This window comes from Leucoraja erinacea, unplaced genomic scaffold (genome assembly GCF_028641065.1).
Source record: "Leucoraja erinacea ecotype New England unplaced genomic scaffold, Leri_hhj_1 Leri_197S, whole genome shotgun sequence".
Taxonomy (NCBI): domain Eukaryota; kingdom Metazoa; phylum Chordata; class Chondrichthyes; order Rajiformes; family Rajidae; genus Leucoraja; species Leucoraja erinaceus.
The window spans coordinates 93,919-116,081 of NW_026576098.1; the positions used below are offsets into that span (position 1 = coordinate 93,919).

The following is a 22,163-nucleotide window of genomic DNA, read 5'->3' on the forward strand; positions in this document are numbered from 1 at the left end:
GTCTATTGTCCTTATTGTGTATCGGATAGTGTTAGTGTGCGGGGGTCGCTGGTCGGCGTGGACTCGTTGGGCCGAAGGGCCTGTTTCCGCTCGTAGTATCTCTAAGACTAAAACGGAACGTAAAAGAAATACAAAGGGCTTGGTTAACCTAAATAAAACACCATGGGGTCCTTGCAAACCCCAATTTCCCTCCGCGTTCTGGGATTGACAACTAAGAAACATCCACAAGTTGAGTACCTTCACCTTGATGCTCCCTGACCTCGAGCAGCTGCAGTCCAACGCATGCAGAGAGTAGTCTTTCCATGCCGTCAGCACTGGTACCAAGGCACTCCGCAACAGCACTGGAGGAGAGTGGACCAGCACCCTCCTGAAGGACATCAAACACTCCCAATTCACAGGCAGCAAACATTGTCTGTAACCAGATTCATATCATGCTTCACAATAGTCATACTAGGCTTTACAATAGATAATAGACAACAGGTGCAGGAGCAGGCCATTCGGCCCTTTGAGCCAGCACCGCCATTCAATGTGATCATGGCAGATCATCCACAATCCGTTCCTACCTTCTCCCCATAACGTTGCCTATTTCCTTCACTCCATAGATGCTGTTGCACCCGCTGAGTTTCTCCAGCTTTTTTTGTGTGTGTACCTTCACTTGACTCTGCTATCTTTAAGAGCTCGATCTAACTTTCTCTTGAAACCATCCAGAGAATTGGCCTCCACTGCCTTCTGAGGCAGAGAATTCCACAGTTTCACAACTCTCTGGGAGAAAAAGTTTTTCCTCATCTCCATTCTAAATGGCCTACCCTTTATCCTTCACTTGCCTTGCACTAAATGTTATTCATGCTATCCCCTTTATCATGTATCTGTACACTGCGGATTGCAAAGGGTGTAGGAAAGAACTGCAAATGCTGGTTTAAATCAAAGATAAGTGCAAAAGGCTGGAGTAACTCAGCGGGACAGGCAGCATCTCTGGAGGGAAGGAATGGGTGACGTTTCGGGTCGAGACCCTTCTTCCTCTTTAGGCTTGATTGTAAACATGCATTGTCTTTCTGGTTAGCATGCAACAAAAGGCTTTTCACTGTACCTCAGTACACGTGACTATAAACTAATCTCAAACTCATAGAGTCATTCAGCATGTAAACAGTGGAGTGGCAGATTCAAGAAATCATTCCCTCTAGCCCAGGGGTGGGGAACCTGTGGCCTTAAGGCCACATGCGGCCTTCTAGGCCATTAAGTGTGGCCTTTTGAAGGAATCCAAATTTAGTAGAACAAATCCTTTTATCATTATTCAAGAACGAACTGCAGATGTTTAAAAAGGGTTCTAAGAGTAAACCTAGCAATTATAGACCTGTTAGTTTGACGTCAGTGGTGGGCAAACTAATGGAAAGGATACTTAGAGATAATATATACAAGCATCTGGATAAACAGGGTCTGATTAGGAACAGTCAACATGGATTTGTGCCTGGAAGGTCATGTTTGACTAATCTTCTTGAATTTTTTAAAGAGGTTACTCGGGAAATTGATTAGGGTAAAGCAGTGAATGTTGTATATATGGACTTCAGTAAGGCCTTTGATAAGGTTCAGCATGGAAGGTTGGTTAAGAAGGTTCAATTGTTGGGTATTAAGATGGATTCAACAGTGGCTGAATGGGAGATGCCAGAGAGTAATGGTGGATGGCTGTTTGTCAGGTTGGAGGCCGGTGACTAGTGGGGTGCCACAGGGATCTGTGTTGGGTCCACTGTTGTTTGTCATGTACATCAATGATCTGGATGATGGTGTGGTAAATTGGATTAGTAAGTATGCAGATGATACTAAGGTGTTGTTGTGGATAATGAAGTAGATTTTCAAAGTCTACAAAGAGATTTAGGCCATTTGGAAGAGTGGGTTGAAAGATGGTAGATGTAGTTTAATGCTGATAAGTGTGAGGTGCTACATCTTGGCAGGACAAATCAAAATAGGACGTACATGGGAAATGGTAGGGAATTGAGGAATGCAGTTGAACATAGGGATCTGGGAATAACTGCACAGTTCTCTGAAGGTGGAATCTAATGTTGATAGGGTGGTAAAGAAAGCTTTTGGTGTGCTGGCCTTTATAATTCAGAGGATTGAGTATAGAAGTTGGGATGTAATGTTAAAATTGTAGAAGACATTGGTGAGACCAATTCTGGAGTATGGTGTATAATTTTGGTCGCCTAATTATAGGAAGGATGTCAACAAAATAGAGAGAGTACAGAGGAGATTTACTAGAATGTTGCCTGGGTTTCAGCAACTAAGTTACAGAGAAAGGTTGAACAAGTTAGGTATTTATTCTCTGGAGCGCAGAAGGTTAAGGGGGGACTTGATAGAGGTCTTTAAAATAATGAGAGGGATAGATAAAGTTGACGTGGATAAGCTTTTCCCATTGAGAGTAGGGAAGATTCAAACAAGAGGACATGACTTGAGAATTAAGGGACTGAAGTTTAGGGGTAACATGAGTGGGAACTTCTTTACTCAGAGAGTGGTGGCTGTGTGGAATGAGCTTCCAGTGGAAGTGGGGGAGGCATGTTGGATTTTATCATTTAAAAATAAATTGGATAGTTATATGGACGGGAAAGGAATGGAGGGTTATGGTCTGAGTGCAGGTAGATGGGACTAGGGGAGAATAAGTGTTCGGCACGGACTAGAAGGGCCGAGATGGCCTGTTTCCGTGCTGTAATTGTTATATGGTTATATGGTTATATGTTGGAAAATCGAAGGTAGACAAAAATGCTGGAGAAACTCAGCGGATGAGGCAGCATCTATGGAGCGAAGGAAATAGGCGGCGTTTCGGGTCGAGACCCTTCTCCAGACCTAACCTAACCCCACTGAGACAATAATCTGCCCCTTTGTTTTTGCCACCAAAGTGGATAACCTCATTTATCTATGGACTAATCCTTTTACTGCTAACCAAATGCCCCATTATTACCTCTTTAATAATTGACTTTGTGTATCCTACACACTAGGGGGCAATTTACCAAAGCGAATTAACCTGCAAACCTGCACGTCTGGAATGTGGGAGGAAATCGGAATACCCGTAGAAAGTCGAGGGTCTGAGCTTTAGGGAGAGGTTGAGCAGGCTGGGACTCTATTCCTTGGAGCGCAGGAGGATGAGGGGTGATCTTATAGAAGTGTACAAAATCATGAGAGGAATAGATTGGGTAAATGCACAGTCTCTTGCCTAGAGTAGGGGGATCGAGAACCAGAGGACATGGGTTTAAGATGACAGGGGAAAGATTTAATATGAACCTGAGGGGTCATTTTTTTTTACACAAAGGATAGTGGGTGCATGGAACCAGCTGCCAGAGGAGGTAGTTGAGGCTGGGACTATCGCAATGTTTAAGAAACATTTAGACATGAACAGGATAGGTTCAGAAGGATGTGGGCCAAACGCTGACAGGTGGGACTAGTGTAGATGGGACATGTTGGTCGGCATGGGCAAGTTGGACCGAAGGGCCTGTTTCCACACTGTATGCCTCTAACTGGACTGCCATATCGATATTGTGTTAGATCCGAATGACCAGTAAATACATTTCAGATGAAACGTGATCAATAACATGCATTCTCTCCCATTCACAGCTTCCTAAAATGCTTGCTTACCTTGGATATCAGAAACCCGTTCATGTAATTCAGCAGCTTCTGTGGGTACTCAAGTTCCTGGTTGGCGCATTCCATGATAGAAAGATCGCCACAAAGGGCAACTCAACGCTTCGTGGTTTCCATCAGATAAACAGCATCTCGGTGCGATTTATAGATTCTCCCAGCACACGGACAGAACAAAAGGCATCTGTTCAACTGCTTACACTCTCCCTGGCTCCTGAGGTGCATATTCCTAATACCTACTAATCACTTAAGGAGATTAAGGCTACACGTGATCAGCTTTGACAATCACTTTGATTGTAATGTTGCATGGGACTTAAAATACAAAGCCTACATTTTAAGTACCTCTTTTCATGGCCCTTGCCAACTGAACTGGTCCGAAGATTCTTGAAGCCTCATCAGATCACCTCACAGAATCTTACCTCTCTCCATACCTCGTTAAAATAATGGATCGTGGAATATTATATTCAACACGTACAGTTGCGTACAGTTTTGGTCTCCTAATCTGAGGAAAGACATTCTTGCCATAGAGGGAGTACAGAGAAGGTTCACCAGTGATTCCTGGGATGGCAGGACTTTCATATAGAAACATAGAAACATAGAAATTAGGTGCAGGAGTAGGCCATTCGGCCCTTCGAGCCTGCACCGCCATTCAATATGATCATGGCTGATCATCCAACTCAGTATCCCGTACCTGCCTTCTCTCCATACCCCCTGATCCCCTTAGCCACAAGGGCCACATCTAACTCCCTCTTAAATATAGCCAATGAACTGGCCTCAACTACCCTCTGTGGCAGAGAGTTCCAGAGATTCACCACTCTCTGCGTGAAAAAAGTTCTTCTCATCTCGGTTTTAAAGGATTTCCCCTTTATCCTTAAGCTGTGACCCCTTGTCCTGGACTTCCCTAACATCGGGAACAATCTTCCTGCATCTAGCCTGTCCAACCCCTTAAGAATTTTGTAAGTTTCTATAAGATCCCCTCTCAATCTTCTAAATTCTAGATAGTATAAACCAAGTCAATCCAGTCTTTCCTCATAAGACAGTCCTGACATCCCAGGAATCAGTCTGGTGAACCGTCTCTGCACTCCCTCTATGGCAATAATGTCCTTCATCAGATTTGGAGACCAAAACTGTACGCAATACTCCAGGTGTGGTCTCACCAAGACCCTGTACAACTGCAGTAGAACCTCCCTGCTCCTATACTCAAATCCTTTTGCAATGAAAGCTAACATACCATTCGCTTTCTTTACTGCCTGCTGCACCTGCATGCCTACCTTCAATGACTGGTGTACCATGACACCCAGGTCTCGCTGCATCTCCCCCTTTCCCATTCGGCCACCATTTAGATAATAGTCTGCTTTCCCGTTTTTGCCACCAAAATGGATAACCTCACATTTATCCACATTATACTGCATCTGCCAAACATTTGCCCACTCACCCAGCCTATCCAAGTTACCTTGCAGTCTCCTAGCATCCTCCTCACAGCTAACACTGCCCCCCAGCTTAGTGTCATCCGCAACCTTGGAGATATTGCCTTCAATTCCCTCATCCTGATCATTAATATATATTGTAAATAGCTGGGGTCCCAGTACTGAGCCTTGGGGTACCCCACTAGTCACTGCCTGCCATTGTGAAAAGGACCCGTTTACTCCTACTCTTTGCTTCCTGTTTGCCAGCCAGTTCTCTATCCACATCAATACTGAACCCCCAATGCCTTGTGCTTTAAGTTTGTATACTAATCTCTTATGTGGGACCTTGTCGAAAGCCTTCTGGAAGTCCAGATACACCACATCCACTGGTTCTCCCCTATCCACGCTACTAGTTACATCCTCGAAAAATTCTATAAGATTCGTCAGACATGATTTACCTTTCGTAAATCCATGCTGACTTTGTCCAATGATTTCACCACTTTCCAAATGTGCTGCTATCCCATCTTTAATAACTGACTCTAGCAGTTTCCCCACTACCGATGTTAGACTAACTGGTCTGTAATTCCCCATTTTCTCTCTCCCTCCCTTCTTAAAAAGTGGGGTTACGTTTGCTACCCGCCAATCTTCAGGAACTACTCCAGAATCTAAAGAGTTTTGAAAGATTATTACTAATGCATCCACTATTTCTGGAGCTACTTCCTTAAGTACTCTGGGATGCAGCCTATCTGGCCCTGGGGATTTATCGGCCTTTAATCCATTCAATTTACCCAACACCACTCCCCGGCTAACCTGGATTTCACTCAATTCCTCCAACTCCTTTGACCCGCGGTCCCCTGCTATTTCCGGCAAATTATTTATGTCTTCCTTAGTGAAGACGGAACCAAAGTAGTTATTCAATTGGTCCGCCATATCCTTGTTCCCCATGATCAACTCGCCTGTTTCTGACTGCAAGGGACCTACATTTGTTTTAACTAATCTCTTTCTTTTCACATATCTATAAAAACTTTTGCAGTCAGCTTTTATGTTCCCTGCCAGTTTTCTTTCATAATCTATTTTCCCTTTCCTAATTAAGCCCTTTGTCCTCCTTTGCTGGTCTTTGAATTTCTCCCAGTCCTCCGGTATGCTGGTTTTTCTGGCTAATTTGTACGCATCATCCTTCGCTTTGATACTATCCCTGATTTCCCTTGTTATCCATGAATGTACTACCTTCCCTGATTTATTCTTTTGCCAAACTGGGATGAACAATTTTTGTAGTTCATCCATGCAGTCTTTAAATGTCTTCCATATGAAGATAGACTGGATAGATTCGGCTTGTACTCGCTAGAATTTAGAAGATTGAGGGGGGTTTCTTATAGAAACGTACAAAATTCTTAAGGGATTGGACAGGCTAGATGCAGGAAGATTGGTCCCGAAGTTGAGGAAGTCCAGAACAAGGGGTCACAGTTTAAAGATAAAGGGGAAGTCTTTTAGGACCGAGATGAGAAAAACATTTTTCACACAGAGAGTGGTGAATCTCTGGAATTCTCCGCCACATAAGGTAGTTGAGGTCATTCATTGGCTATATTTAAGAGGTAGTTAGATGTGGCCCTTGTGGCTAAAGGGATCAGGGGGTATGGAGAGAAGGCAGGTACAGGATACTGAGTTGGATGATCAGCTATGATCATATTGAATGGCGGTGCAGGCTCGAAGGGCCGAATGGCCTACTCCTGCACCTATTTTCAATGTTTCTCTGTAACACAGTAGTCTACATATTTTGTTCATAAGTTAATAAGTTATAGCAGCAGAATTAGGATATTCGGCCCATCTACTCTACCCGCCATTCAATCATGGCTGATGTATCTCTCCCTTGAGTCAGAGTCAAATAGCATGGCAACAGTGCTTTCGGCCCAACTTGCCCACGCCGACCAACATGTCCCAGCTACACTGGTCCCACCTGCCAGCATTTGGCCCATATCCCTCCAAACCTGTCCTATTCATCATAATCATAAGCATAACCTATTAGCCAAGTATGTTTTGCGACATAGGAGCAAATTGATTTTCCATACAGTCATCATAATAAAAAAACAATAAGATACACAACTACATAAAAATTTGACATAAACATCCACCACAGCAGCTCCTCCACATTCCCCACTGTGATGGAAGACAATAGAGTCTTCAGGGTCTGTCCCACTTAGGCGATTTTTTAGGCGACTGCAGGCGACTAGGCTGTCGCCACGTGGTCGCCGGGGTGTCGCCTGTACGGTCGTGAGACGTCCCCTCAGTCGCCCAAAGAGTCGGAGCGTCTTTCTGGTCGCCGCTGGATTTTCAACGTTGAAACATTTTCGGAGACGGTCGGCGGCAGTGGGTTTGATGCCAATGAGCGTAGCTTGACTTCTCCTGTCGTAGTTGCTGTTGTAGTTGTCGCCAGGTTAACATAGGACGTCCTAATGGCTCGCCGGTTGTCGGTAGCTTGCCGTAGCTTGACGCCAACTAGGTGGTAGCTTGTGGTAGACATTGTCGTAGGGTGGGTCCAGTCGCTGCTTTTTCCCGCGACCTGCTACGACCATGACAGCCGCCGGCAGTCGCCGAAAAAATCGCCTCAGTGGGACAGGCCCTATATCTTCTTTCCTCCTTTATCTCCCGCGGTTGGGGGTCGAACCATCCGCCTGTCTAGTTACCTGTCTAATTGGTTCTTAAATGTTCTGACACAGTGTGTGGGAACCAAAATCCCAGTGTCCCATAGTTTAGTTTAGTTTAAAGAAACAGCGTGGAAATAGGTTCAGCGATCACCCCATACACTAATACTATCCTACACACAACGGACGATTTAACATTTTTAACAAAGCCAATTCACTTCCAAAGGGGTGTGGGAGGAAACCAGAGCACCCAGGGAAAACCCATGCAGTCGAAGAGAGAACGTACAAACTCCGCACAGATATCACCGATAGTCAGGATCGAACCCAGGTCTCTGGCACCGTAAGACAGCAACTCCACCGCTGTGCTACCGTGCCACCCTATGTATAGTCTTGTAACGGCACCTGCTGGCGCACGCAGGTATCGAACCCGGCGTTCGGAAACCGCGGTCACGTGACTCGGGAGGGGCTGCTGTTTTTTGCGCGGTTTCGCTATTGCGAGGCAGTTGCGTGCTGACCACCGTTGTGGCCAGACGTGCTGTGAGCTAAAAGCCATTTTCAGAATAAAATAAGTTACAAAACTTAGTTGTCGTTCTTGCGACTGCCAAAGTCTATGTATTTTGCTTGGAGCATAAACATAGAAACATAGAAACATAGAAATTAGGTGCAGCAGTAGGCCATTCGGCCGCCATTCAATATGATCATGGCTGATCATCCAACTCAGTATCCTGTACCTGCCTTCTCTCCATACCCCCTGATCCCCTTAGCCACAAGGGCCACATCTAACTCCCTCTTAAGTATAGCCAATGAACTGGCCTCTGTGGCAGAGAGTTCCAGAGATTTACCACTCTGTGTGAAAAATGTTTTTCTCATCTCGGTCCTAAAGGATTTCCCCATTATCCTTAAACTGTGACCCCTTGTCCTGGACTTCACTAACATCGGGAACAATCTTCTTGCATCTAGCCTGTCCAACCCCTTAAGAATTTTGTAAGTTTCTATAAGATCCCCTCTCAATCTCCTAAATTCTAGAGAGTACAAACCAAGTCTATCCAGTCTTTCTTCATAAGACAGTCCTGACATCCCAGGAATCAGTCTGGTGAACTGTCTCTGCACTCCCTCTATGGCAATAATGTTCTTCCTCAGATTTGGAGACCAAAACTGTACGCAATACTCCAGGTGTGGTCTCACCAAGACCCTGTACAACTGCAGTAGAACCTCCCTGCTCCTATACTCAAATCCTTTTGCAATGAAAGCTAACATACCATTCGCTTTCTTTACTGCCTGCTGCACCTGCATGCCTACCTTCAATGACTGGTGTACCATGACACCCAGGTCTCACTGCATCTCCCCCTTTCCCAATCGGCCACCATTTAGATAATAGTCGGCTTTCCCGTTTTTGCCACCAAAATGGATAACCTCACATTTATCCACATTATACTGCATAACACACTATTCCACATAAACTATGGACCACCTGCGCAAGTTCACTCATCCTCCCTGTGACGTCAATACAGTAAAGCTTCACTAATCCAACATCATTTGTTTTTAACAAATACTTTTATTCAAAAAAAACAAAAACAAACATCTAGAGCATGAACACAATCAAAGGCTGCCTATATTGGCAGTTTACAAACGAACAGTCATCAAATTAATATATCGCCAGGTTTATCAATAATTAAGTCTGCGGAAGGACTCCAGAGTCCCCGCGGGCACTGCGTGTTCCCTCTCCAGGGACGTGCGGGCACGGACGTAGGCCCGAAAGAGGGGCAGGCAGTCGACTCTACTAATCCAGCATCTTGGGACTTTGGTGGTACCAGACCAACAGATTTTCTGGACTCAAAGTGCTGGAGTAACTCAATAAGACAAGCAGCATACCTGGAGAACATGGGCAGGTGCCGTTTTGCGGTTCGTTCCCAAAAGAAGGAAGAAGGATCCCAATCCGACCCGTCCAAACCTGCCCTACCTATGCCGACAGCTCAGGCCCTCAGGTCCTGGCAACATAACTGATAATGACCTAATGAACTAAGTGCAGATGGATCTGGATCAGGAAGAAGCCTGCACCACTATGACTGATCTAGAATCAAAGAATGCAGATGCTAGTACATAGAAACATAGAAACTAGGTGCAGGAGGAGGCCATTCGGCCCTTCGAGCCAGCTCCGCCATTCATTGTGATCATGGCTGATCGTCCCCTATCAATAACCCGTGCCTGCCTTCTCCCCATATCCCTTGACTCCACTAGCCCCTAGAGCTCTGGCTAACTCTCTCTTAAATCCATCCAGTGACTTGGCCTCCACTGCCCTCTGTGGCAGGGAATTCCACAAATTCACAACTCTCTGGGTGTAAAAGTATTTTCTCATCTCAGTCTTAAACGACCTCCCCTTTAAAACTGTGGCCCCAGGTTCTGGACTAGTCTTTTCAATCTTTCCTCATATGACAGTCTCGCCATCCCAGGGATCAATCTCGTGAACCTACGCTGCACTGCCTCCATCACAGGGATGTCCTTCCTCAAATTAGTTAATGCACACAATCACACAAAGCGCTGAAATAAATTAACAGATTCCAGCAGCAACTCTGGAGAACATGGAAAGGAACACATCTGGACATGAAACGCCACCTATACATGTTCTCCATAGATGCCGCCTGACCCGCTGAGTTACTCCAGCACTTTGCGCCCTTTTCTGTAAAGCAGTAGCTGCAGTTTCCATAATCCTCCAAAATACTTTAAAGTCTTTTTTTTTCAATGATACGCAATAATATAATGCATTTTTCAATGAACCTGGAGCGCATCAAGGAAGTGCTACATCTAGGGACCTGGTGAGCTTAGGGACATTGTCGGTGTATGGGAAACAACATCCCAGTGTACCAGTGTAGAGATACAGCGTGGAACCAGGCTCTTCGGCTCAATGAGTCCGCACTGACCAGCGATCCTCCGTACACTAGGTCTATCCCACACACTGGGGACAAATGTAGAAGCCAATTAATCTAAAAGTGGGTATTCCTTTGTAATGTGGGAGTAAACCGGAACACGCAGAGAAAACCCACGAGGTTACAGGGAGAACGTGCAAACTCTGTACAGACAGGATCACACCCGGGTCTCCGACACTGTGAGGCAGCAACTCTACCGCTGCGATTTCATTTCCCCACACATTTAAGAATAAGGAGTAAGTAAGCCATTTAGAACGGAGACGAGGAAACACTTTTCCTCACAGAGAGTGGTGAGTGTGTGGAATTCTCTTAAAGATAGCGGAGTCAGGGGATATGGGGAGAAGGTAGGAACGTGGTTCTGATTGGGGATGATCAGCCATGATCACAGTGAATGGCGGTGCTATGGCCTACTCCTGCACCTATTGTCTATTATCACACGAGGGATCATTCACAATTTCCAGAAGCCAATTCACCTCCAGACCGGCACGTCTTTGGAGTGTGGGAGGAAACCGGAGCAGCCGGAGGAAACACACGCGGTCACGGGGAGAACGGCCAAACTCCAGTGAATCCAACTCCAACTCCACCCCCAGGCCAGAACCAGCCTTCCGGATGAGTTTGTTGACCCTGTTGGCATCCTCAGCCTTCGTCCTGCTGCCCCGGCACACGGCAGCGACGAAGATGGCTCTGGCTACCACCGATTGGTAGAACATCTTACTGCAGATGTTGAAGGAGCGGAGCCTTCTCAAAAGCAACAGCTGGCTCTGTCCCTTCTTGTACAGGGCCTCAGCGTTCCTGGACCAGTCCAGTTTACTGTCCAGGTAAACCCCAAGGTATTTGTACTCCTTGGTAAACTGTACATCCACCCCATTGATGGAGACAGGGGACAGGGGTGTTCCTCTCCTCCGAAAGTCCACCACTAACTCCTTAGTCTTGTTGGTGTTGATCTGCAGGTGATTCAGCCCACACCACTCAACAAAGTGGTTGACTACATTGGCTAACACAACACAGCCAGACTAAATGCCCCCTAATGGAGTTTTCATATTGAGTCATGGTCCTGGAATTCAATCCTGCTTTTAATAGTCAATCAACTCTCTAGTCAATGGATTACAGTTGCAGTGATCCAGGAATACAGTATGTACTGTTCAATGTAGCCAAACGTGTGGTGTGGCGGCGCCTAACGGCAGCGACTCGACTCCACGCGGTCTGTCTTTTTTTAATTTTTTGTCTCATTAAATGTATTCTAGTTTTTATTATTGTTGAGCTGTGTATATGTGTGGGGGGGAATGGGGGAAACCATTTCATCTCTTCCCTTTACTTTTTCCCTGTCTTTAGCTGTGACCCGACTTCGGAGCTTCGGAGGCTCTGGCTGCTGGCTTGGTACGCAGGAACGTCGGGAGCTCGCAGGTCCCTGGTGGGAGACCGCTTTTCGGAGCTCCTGCAACGGCAACTTCTCCTGCTGGAATCGTGGGGTTTAAAGGACTCGGAGCGGGGCTTAACATCGCCCGGAGCAGCTTAAACGTCTGTGGGACTTACCATCGCCCGCCGGGGGCTTTAACATCGGGAGCCCCAGTCACCTCGACGTTGCAGTTGGACTGCTGGGCCGCGGGAGAAGAACAAAGGGACGAGATAAGACTTTTGCCTTCCATCACAGTGAGGAGGTGTTGGAGATTCACTGTGATGGATGTTTGTGCAAATTGTGTTAAGTGTGTGTCTTGGTTTTTTTTGTAATGTAAGACTGGAGAAATGCAATTTTGTTCAAACCAAGTTGTTTGAATGACAATAAAAGGCATTCCATTCTACTTCGGGATCAGGAATAAGTTAGAGGTTCCAGGGCTAGAAAGGATGACAGTAATGAGATAGCAACCTTGAAAGGACTTGAAACCAAGGATGCGTTTGGATAGAGGTGAAGAAACAAGGAATTGCAGATGTTTAAGAAAGAACTGCAGATGCTGGAATAATCGAAGGTAGACAAAAATGCTGGAGAAACTCAGTGGGTGAGGCAGCATCTATGGAACGAAGGAATTGCAGATGGTGGTTTACAAATAAATACACAAAGTGCTGGAGTAACTCAGCAGGTTAGGAAGCATCTCTGGAGTACAGGGATATGTGACATTTCAGTTCAGGATCTTTAGTTTACTTTAGAGATACAGCGTGGAAACAGGCCCTTCAGCCTTCCAAGTCTGCACAGACCAGTGATCCCGGCACATTAACACTATCCTACACACACTGGGGACAATTTACATTGATACCAAGCCAATTAACCTACAAACCTGTACGTCTTTGGAGTGTAGGAGGAAACCGAAGATCTTGGACTAAACTAACGTAATCAAGGGGGAGAATGTGAGAACTACGTATCTCTGGATCAGTCTGAAGTAGGGACCTGACCTGAAATGTCACCTATCCATGTTCTCCAGAGATGCTGCCTGACCCGCTGAGCTAAGATTCAAGTGTTTTATTGTCATATGTCCGAGAGAACAATGAACTGCAGCACAACAGAATATGAAAACATAGTACTCTGTAACAATATAATAAACGATATATATATATATATATATATATATATATGTATATATATATAATAGACAAACAATTAAACAAACAAACAATAATGGTGCAAAAAAACGAAACCAATGCCCTCAAGTCTGTGCTAGAAAAATTGGGAGAATTCAACGTTCATGCCATCAGGACACAAGGTGCCTAGGCGGAATATGAGGTGCTGTTCCTCCAATTTCCGCCTGGGCAGCTTACGTCCTGATGGCATGAACGTTGAATTCTCCCAATTTTGCTAGCCCTTGTTGTCTCCTCCCTTTCCTTAACCCTCGAGCTGTCTCCTCCCATCCCCCCGCCCTCGGGCTCCTCCTCCTCCCTTTTTCCTTCCTTCTCCCCCCCACCCCCCATCAGTCTGAAGAAGAGTTTCGGCCCGAAACGTCGCCTATTTCCTTTGCTCCATAGATGCTGCTGCGCCAGCTGAGTTTCTCCAGCAATTTTGTGTACCTTCGATCTTCCAGCATCTGCAGTTCCTTCTGGAACAAGTCTATGTTGTTATGGGGAATTATAGACCAGTTAGCCTTACATCGGTAGTGGGGAAGATACTGGAGTTGATTATCAAAGATGTTATAGCTGCGCATTTGGAAAGCAGTGACAGGATCGATCAAAGCCAGCATGGATTTATGAAGAGGAAATCATGCTTGACTATTCTTTTGGAATGTTTTGAGGATGTAACAAGTAGATTGGATAAGGGAGAGCCAGTGGATGTGGTGTATCTGGACAAGGTCCCACACAAAAGATTAGTGTGCAAAATTAGAGCGCAGAGTATTGGGCGTAGGGTATTGGCATGGATTGAGAACTGGTTGGCAGACAGGAAGCAAAGAGTAGGAATTAACGGGTCTTTTTCAGAATGGCAGGCAGTGACTAGTGGGGTGCCGCAAAGCTCAGTGCTGGGACCACATCTGGAGTATTGTGTACAGTTTTGGTCTCCTAATTTGAGGAAGGACATCCTTGTGATTGAGGCAATGCAGCGTAGGTTCATGAGATTGATCCCTGGGATGGCGGGACTGTCATATGAGGAAAGATTGAAAAGACTAGGCTTGTATTCACTGGAGTTTAGAAGGATGAGGGGATATCTTATAGAAGCATATACAATTATAAAAGGAATGGACAAGCTAGATGCAGGAAAAATGTTCCCAATGTTGGGCGAGTCCAGAACCAGGGGCCACAGTCTTAGAATAAAGGGGAGGTCATTTACGTAAGACTGAGGTGAGAAAAAACCTTTTCACCCAAAGAGTTGTGAATTTGTGGAATTCCCTGCCAGAGGGCAGTGGAGGCCAAATCACTGGATGGATTTAAGAGAGAGTTAGATAGAGCTCTAGGGGCTAGTGGAGTCAAGGGATATGGGGAGAAGGCAGGCACGGGTTATTGATAGGGGATGATCAGCCATGATCACAATGAATGGCGGTGCTGGCTCGAAGGGCCGAATGGCCTCCTCCTGCACCTATTCTCTATGTTTCTATGACCCCAGTTATTTACATGATATATTAACGATTTAGATGAGGGGTTTAAAAATGACATATCCAAGTCTGCGGAGGGCACAAAGCTGGGCGAGGGTGCTATGAGGCTGCAGGGTGACTTGGACAGGTTGGGTTAGTGGCCAGATGCAGTATAATGTGGATAAATGTGAGGTTATCCACTTTGGTGGCAAGAACAAAAAGGTAGATTATTATCTGAATGGTGTCAGATTAGGAAAAGGACAGGTGGAAGGAGACCTGGTGTGCTTGTACATCAGTCACTGAAAGTAAGCATGTACACAAAAATGCTGGAGAAACTCAGCGGGTGCAGCAGCATCTATGGAGCGAAGGAAATAGGTGACGTTCGGCCCAAAACCCTTCTTCAGTCTGAAGAAGGGTTTTGGCCCGAAACGTCACCTATTTCTAGAATTGATTTGGAGGTTGCCTGGTGGCTATAGGGAAGAAGCTGTTCCTGAACCTGGACGTTAGTTTTAAGCACTTTATATCAAGTGTTGCCGGACTTCTTTGTTAGCAATGGACAAGCTGGGCCGTTGGGCCTGTTTCCATGCTGTAAAACTGTACAATACAAGTTATTTGTCATTTGAACCTCTTTGAGGTTCAAACAAAATGTTGTTTCTGCAGTCATACACACAAGAAAAAGAACCAAGACACAACACAATTTACACAAACATCCATCACAGCGCATCTCCTCCTCGCTGTGATGGAAGGCAAAAAAACGTATCTCTCCCCTGCACTCCCCATTCCCCTCCCGATGTCAGAGTCAAAGCCCCCGGCGGGCGATGGTAAGTGTCCCGCGGCCATTCAAAGCCGCGCCGGGCGATGATGTAAGGCCCCGCTCCAGGCACTCTTCAACCCCGCAACTCGGGCAGGTGAAGTCACCGTTGTGGAAGCCCCGAAAAGCAGTCTCCCAGCAGGGATCCGCGGGCTCCCGGTGTTACTGACTACCAGAACTGCAGTAAGCCTCCGAATCTCCCGGGTCGGGTCGCAGCAGCGCGCCACCACAGCTCCTCCCGCTCCGGACTCGGCCAGCTCTACGATGGTGAGTAGGTCCGCAGGCTCTGCGACTGGAGCCCCAGGTCGTTCCGGTTGGAGGCCGCTCCACGGTGCTAGGCCCCAACGACAACGGAGACCCGACAGAGAAAAGGTCGAGTTCTCCTTACAGGGAAAAGATTTTAAAAGTTTCCCCCAACCCCCGCCCCTCTCCATCCGTGTCACCTCTCATGACCACACTGATATAATCAGTGATTCGCAGCTTTAGGTATATTATTGTCACGGAGGTACAATGAAAACTTTGTTTTGCATGCTATCAAAAACAGATCTGATATATAATTCATCAATGTAATCCAGTCAAATTCAAGAGCATTAGAGAAGAACAAAGAGGAAGTAGATACGGAGTGAAAAATATAGTTCTCTGCGTTATAGCGCATCAGTTCCACAGACAAAGTCCAGAGTCAAGAGTTAATTGTCTTATGTACCGAAATGGAAGATTAATATCGTCACGGAGTTGAAACAGGCACTTCAGCCCAAATCGCCCACACCGGCCAACAATGCCCCAGCTACCCTAGTCCCACTTGCCTGATCTTGGTCCATAACCCGCCAAACCTGTCCTATACATGTACCTGTCCAACTGTTTCTGAAACGCTGGGATAGTCCCAGCCTCAACTACCTCCTCTGACAGTTTGTGTCTTATACCTTGTATCTCCTCTGGCTGCCTGTATATCTCAGTATATCTTACAGAATACGGTGTACAGCATTGGGATAGTGGTGAATCAGACCGTATGGACTGCTCAGAAGCCTGATTACAGAAGGGAAGAAGCTGCTCCCGTGTCTGGTGATGCGTGCTTACAACCTCTACTTCAATTCGGCAGCTCATTCGATGTTTTGCTTACCCTTCGTATGATGAACTTCCAGATACCGGTATTAAATGTAATATTGATGTATTTTCAACCTTTACTCTCTCACTTTACTCAGATTCAGATTCAATACTCCTCCAATTTAATTTAAAATGGTAGTCTGAATTTATTTTTCTCTTCCCTTGGATAACACGGAGGCTGGAATCCGAGGTAGATCCATTGAGAAGGGCAACATTCCTTGTGGATTAAATTAGAATCTACTTAATTGTGTTCAAGCTGTCCCGTTGTGGGTCATTTTTACTAATACTCTTCTCATTGAAGAACCAGTGATTTGAATAAGTCTGAAGAAGGATCTCAACCCGAAGCGTCACCTATTCCTTCACTCCATAGATGCTGCCTCACCCGCTGAGTTTCTCCAGCATTTGTGTCTACCAGTGATTTGAATATGTCATAGAAACATAGAAAATAGGTGCAGGAGTAGGCCATTCGGCCCTTCGAGCCTGCACCGCCATTCAATATGACATGGCTGTCGCTTGATAATTGCAAGTGTAAGCATGTATGTTATTTACACATTTGCAATGATTGTGTCTCCATGGTAAACAGCTTTGTCTATCACAATGTATCTGACTTTCTCCATCCCATTAGTTAACTTGTTTACAGTGCGGTGGCCCCCTTCCCAGAACATCCTCCCGTTCATCCAACAGCTCTGATGAAGAATCCTCCACCTGAAATAAATTCAGCGTTAGAACAGCGAACCGTGCAGCACAAGGTCAGGCCCTTCGGCCAACAATGTCCCAACCGAACACGATGCCACTGTTCGTAATGCACTCAGCAAAGACTTCCTTCGGTGAAGAAATTGCAGGTGCATTGGGTGAGAGATATGTATAAGCATTAGATACGGGTAAGGGGCCAGAAGATTGGAGGGAGGCTAATGTTGTGTCTCTATTTAAGAAGCCTTGCAAGGAAATGTCTGGGAACTATAGACCAGTGAGCCTAAATGGTAGGACTATGCAAAGCATTGTGGAGGAGAGGAATCTGGGAGTCTAGGTACATCACTCCTTGAAAGTGGCATGACAGGTAGATAAGGGTGGTGAAAAAGGCTTTCAGCAGATTGGCCTTCATCAGAGAGTATCGAGTATAGAAGTTGGGAGGTCATAATACAGTTGTGTAAGATGTCGTGAGGCCACATTTAGAATATTGTGTTTAGTTTTTGTCACCATGTTGCAGGAAAGATGCTGTCAAGCTGAAAGGGTGCTGAGATTTATGAGGATGCTGCCAAGACTCGAAGGTCTGGGCTAATGAGAGGTTGAGCAAGCTAGGACTTTATTCCTTGGAGTGCAGGAGAATGAGTTGTGATCTTATAGAGGTGTACAAAAATATGAGAGGAATAGATCGGGTAAATGTACAGAGTCTTTTGCCCAGAATAGGGTAATTGAGAACCAGAGGACATAGGTTTACAGTGAGATTGCTGCAGGGAGGGGGTGGATAACAAAGATTTAATGGGAAACCTGATGGGTAACTTTTTTTTTTTTTACACAAAGGGTGGTGGGTATATAGGAATTAGCTGCCGGAGGAGATAGTCGAGGCAGGTACCATCATAACATTTAAGAGACATTTGGACATGTAGATAGATAGGATAGGTTTAGAAGTTTATAGGCCAAGTGTAGATGGGACATGTTTGGTGAGGGCAAGTGGAGCCAAAGGCCCCGTTTCCATGCTGTATGACTGTAGATAATAAATAATAAGCAAGAATTCAATAAATAACCACAAATTTAATGCAAAGAAAAAACCCAAAGTCCTTAGAGCAACCAACGACAACCCATAGAAGTTCATGGCTGAGGTTAGTGTTGTGGGTTGTTCAAGAGCCTGATGGTTGTTGGGAAGAAACTATTCTTGAACCAGGTTTTCAGACTTTTACACCTTCTTCCTAATGGTAGGAGGGATATGGGAAACGTGGCCAGTGTGGCGTGGGTCTCGAATGACATTGCACCTATATATCCCTTTAATGATGGGGAGATCAGTACCTGTGATGGACGATGCAGTGGCAACCATATCTGAGGAAGAATGTACTGGCTCCTGGAGAGGGTCCAGAGGTTTACAAGAACGATCCCAGGAATGAGTAGTTTAACATGTGATGAGTGTTTGATGGCACTGGGCCTGGCTGGAGTTTAGAAGAATGAGGGGGGGAGGGGGGGGGGTGGGGAAACTTATTGAAATGTACAGAATGGTGAAAGGCTTGGATAGAGTGGATGTGGAGAGGATTTACACGAATGGGAGAGTCTAGGACTAGAGGTCATAGCCTCAGAATTAAAGGATGTTCTTCTTAGGAGTTGAGGAGGAATTTCTTTCTCAGAGGGTGGTGAATATGTGGAATTCTCTGTCACAGAAGGCTGTGGAGGCCAAGTCAGTGGATATATTTAAGGTAGAGATAGATTCTTGATTAGTACAAGTGTCAGAGGTTATGGGGAGAAGGGCAGGAGAATGGGGGTTAGGAGGGAGAGATAGATCAGCCATGATTGACTGGCAGAGTAGACTGGATGAGCCGAATGGCCTAATTCTACTCCTCCCACATGACCTTAGGCTGCTGAACTGTGGCAGCTTTGGAGTGTACGGTGCATGACTGAGGCACAGCCGCTGTGAACTACACAGGCAGTTGCTGTCAGGAACTATGCAAATTGTGTTTTTAACAGCAGAGTAGGCTAGATGGGCCAAATGGCTTAATTCTACTCCTATCACATGATCTTAAGCACCACTCTGTCATCTCCTGCATCCCTGAACTTTTCCGTTACTGAACCAATGTGCTCTCTACCCTACACCTGTAGGAATTCAATTAAGTTCAAGAGGTACAGATCCAGAAGACGACGGCATAGCCAGCAATGTGTAAAATATTTTAAGGCTCAATGTGCTCCAAATGTTGAGATGTGGCCAGACTTCCATCTTGATTTTACTTTGAAAATCAGCTTAACCCTTGTTATATTTAAAATATCAGAAAATATAAACCTATGTTGTCATTCAGATTTGACATTTTTGATTCTTTAGTTGAGAGATACTGCGCAGAAACAGGCCCTTCGGCCCACCGGGTCCGCGCCGGCCAGCGATCCCTGCACATTAACACTATCCTACACCCACTAGGGACAATTTTTTTACATTTACCATGCCAATTAACCTACAAACCAGTACGTCTTTGGAGTGTGGGAGGAAACCGAAGATCTCGGAGAAAACCCATGCAGGTCACAGGAGGAACGTACAAACTCCGTACAGACAGCATCCGTAGTTGGGATCGAACCCGGGTCTCTGCCGCTCCATTCGCTGTAACTCTACCGCTGCGCCACCGTGACCGCCCAAACTTTAAACTAATTTGGCAAATGATAAGTTTGTTAGAGTAAAATAAAAAGAGGAAATATTATTAAAATTCGTTAATGTTACAAATGGTTCAACTACTTCCTTCCAGGAACATAGTTCATAGTAAGCCCGTATTTCCGTAACCCTCTATCCTGGTTCCCTTCAGCAAAGTTTTATCCTCTTATTTGCCCAGAGATTCAAATCAGTTTTCACTCTACCAACTTAGAAACATAGAAAATAGGCACAGGAGGCCATTCGACCCTTCGAGCCAGCAGTCATTTATTGTGATCATGGCTGATCGTCCCAAATCAATAACCCGTGCCTGCCTTCTCCCCATATCCCTTGACTCCACTAGCCCCTAGAGCTCTATCTAACTCTCTCTTAAATCCATCCAGTGATTTGGCCTCCACTGCCCTCTGTGGCAGGGAATTCCACAAATTCACAACTCTCTGGGTGAAAAAGTATTTTGTCACCCCAGTCTTAAATTCCCTCCCCTTTATTCTAAGACTGTGGCCCCTGGTTCTGGACTCGCCCAACATTGGGAACATTTTTCCTGCATCTAGCTTGTTCAGTCCTTTTATAATTTTATATATTTCTATAAGATATCCCCTCATCCTTCTAAACTCCAGTGAATACAAGTCTAGTCTTTTCAATCTTTCCACATATGAGTCCCACCATCCCAGGGATCATTCTCATCTGCCTCAATCACAAGGATGTCCTTCCTCAAATTCGGAGACCAAAACTGTACACAATACTCCATATGTGGTCTTACCAGAGCCCTATACAACTGCAGAAGAACCTCTTTACTCCTATACTGAAATTCTTGTTATGAAGGCTGCCTGCTGTACCTGCACGCCAACTTTCAGTGACTGGTGTACAAGGACACCCAGGTCTCACTGCACCTCCCACTTACCTAACCTAACCACATTGAGATAATAATCTGCCCCCTTGTTTTTGCCGCCAAAGTGGATAACCTCAAAGTGGAAGAGAAAATTGGACAGGAAACGCATGCCATACACAAAACATTTGATAAGATTATTGACAAAAAATAAAGTTTACATTTCAGCGTTAGATACATTTTAATCGATTCGTGCTTTGAACATTTGAAAGATTGAGAGGCATGCCTATTAATGACTTTTCATGAAGTTCCTTAAATTTATTTTAATTTTTTTTTTTTAAAAAGACAAATGAGAAAGGCATTTCAAAATAAACTTTTTTTTTACTGGAGGATGCAAACCATTGACAGTTGTGCGGAAAAAAACAAAATAAATACAGGACAGTTCTAATAAATTTGGTGAAGGCTAACATTCAGCAAATGATAGGTAAGAGACAAATGGAAACAAAATGGCATTTATTATGCAATTTTGAATGAAGAGTTCGATACAGAACAGGAAATACACAACACTGAAAACAAGGCGACACATCAAGGTCACCATTGAAGCTAAAAACAAGTTCCGGGCTTTTGTTTGTAAAATTAAATTCTCAATGCTTATATATGCTCTACTACTCAGCCATCAAATTACTGAGAGAGCTTTCAGTTTTAAAGTGAAATTTCAGATACACTCACACAGATCGAAGGTTTCATTGTGAGGCTGTTGTCGACTAACTGGACAAAACCTCTTTTCGGACACCCAAATACCAGTACTCTACGAGTGAGCTATTTGTAGATTATTTAAGCCTTCTGAAAATTTTACTATTAATCTTTCTGGATCTAATGTCATTTGATAAGAGTAAAAATTGGGTTTTCAGGGTTTTTTTTAAGCTGTTTGATGGCAAGTGTGAATCAGAACTGCTTTTGACCCAAGTGCACTGCAGTTCCCGACCTTCAATTGAGGTTGCCTTTCAAATACCACATCAGAACAAAAGACAAAACAAAAGAGTGATCAAAGCGATCACATTTGTATCATTTAGGGAAATACCCCAGTTAAGGTAATGTTTTTGGAGTTGGGGGGGGGGTTGGGGAAATGAGATGCACCGTTCCATCCAGGTCCTCCGTCCTACCCACCCCATTGGGATCTCGGTTGACGAGGCCAAAGGGGAAAGAGGAGAGGGTGCTGCAGAAAGTCACACCAGGGGCTGGTCTTTGCTGTCGTGGATGCAGGTGCAAAGGGAGGACCCCACGGCGTGAGATCGGAGTCCCTGGAGGAAGGGGCGGGATCGGAACCTCGAAACGAACCTCGGGGTCGAGGAAGAGGGCGGAGTCTCGAGGTCGGGCTGCGGTGGACTGGCCGTGTACCCGAGGAGCTGGCGTGAGGAGGGAGGGGGCTGCTGGGACTATGGGGACCTAGCCGAGAACAAAGGGGGATCCAGAGGGGGGGGGGGGGGGGGGGGGGGGGGGGGGGGGGGAAAGATG

At 45.4% G+C, this 22,163-nt stretch overlaps 1 protein-coding gene across 1 annotated transcript in view; it reads right to left on the bottom strand.

Annotated features, from left to right (window-relative positions):
• LOC129716262 (acetylserotonin O-methyltransferase-like) overlaps nt 1-3,693 on the bottom strand; it is a 28,333-nt gene extending 24,640 nt beyond the window's left edge. The window contains exons 1-2 of the mRNA XM_055666135.1: nt 3,619-3,693; nt 238-412 (exon numbers count right to left, since the gene is read on the bottom strand). Of these exons, the coding sequence (XP_055522110.1) occupies nt 238-412; nt 3,619-3,693 (250 nt within the window). The remainder of the gene's footprint in view (nt 1-237; nt 413-3,618) is intronic.
• Between the last annotated feature and the right edge of the window lie 18,470 nt (nt 3,694-22,163).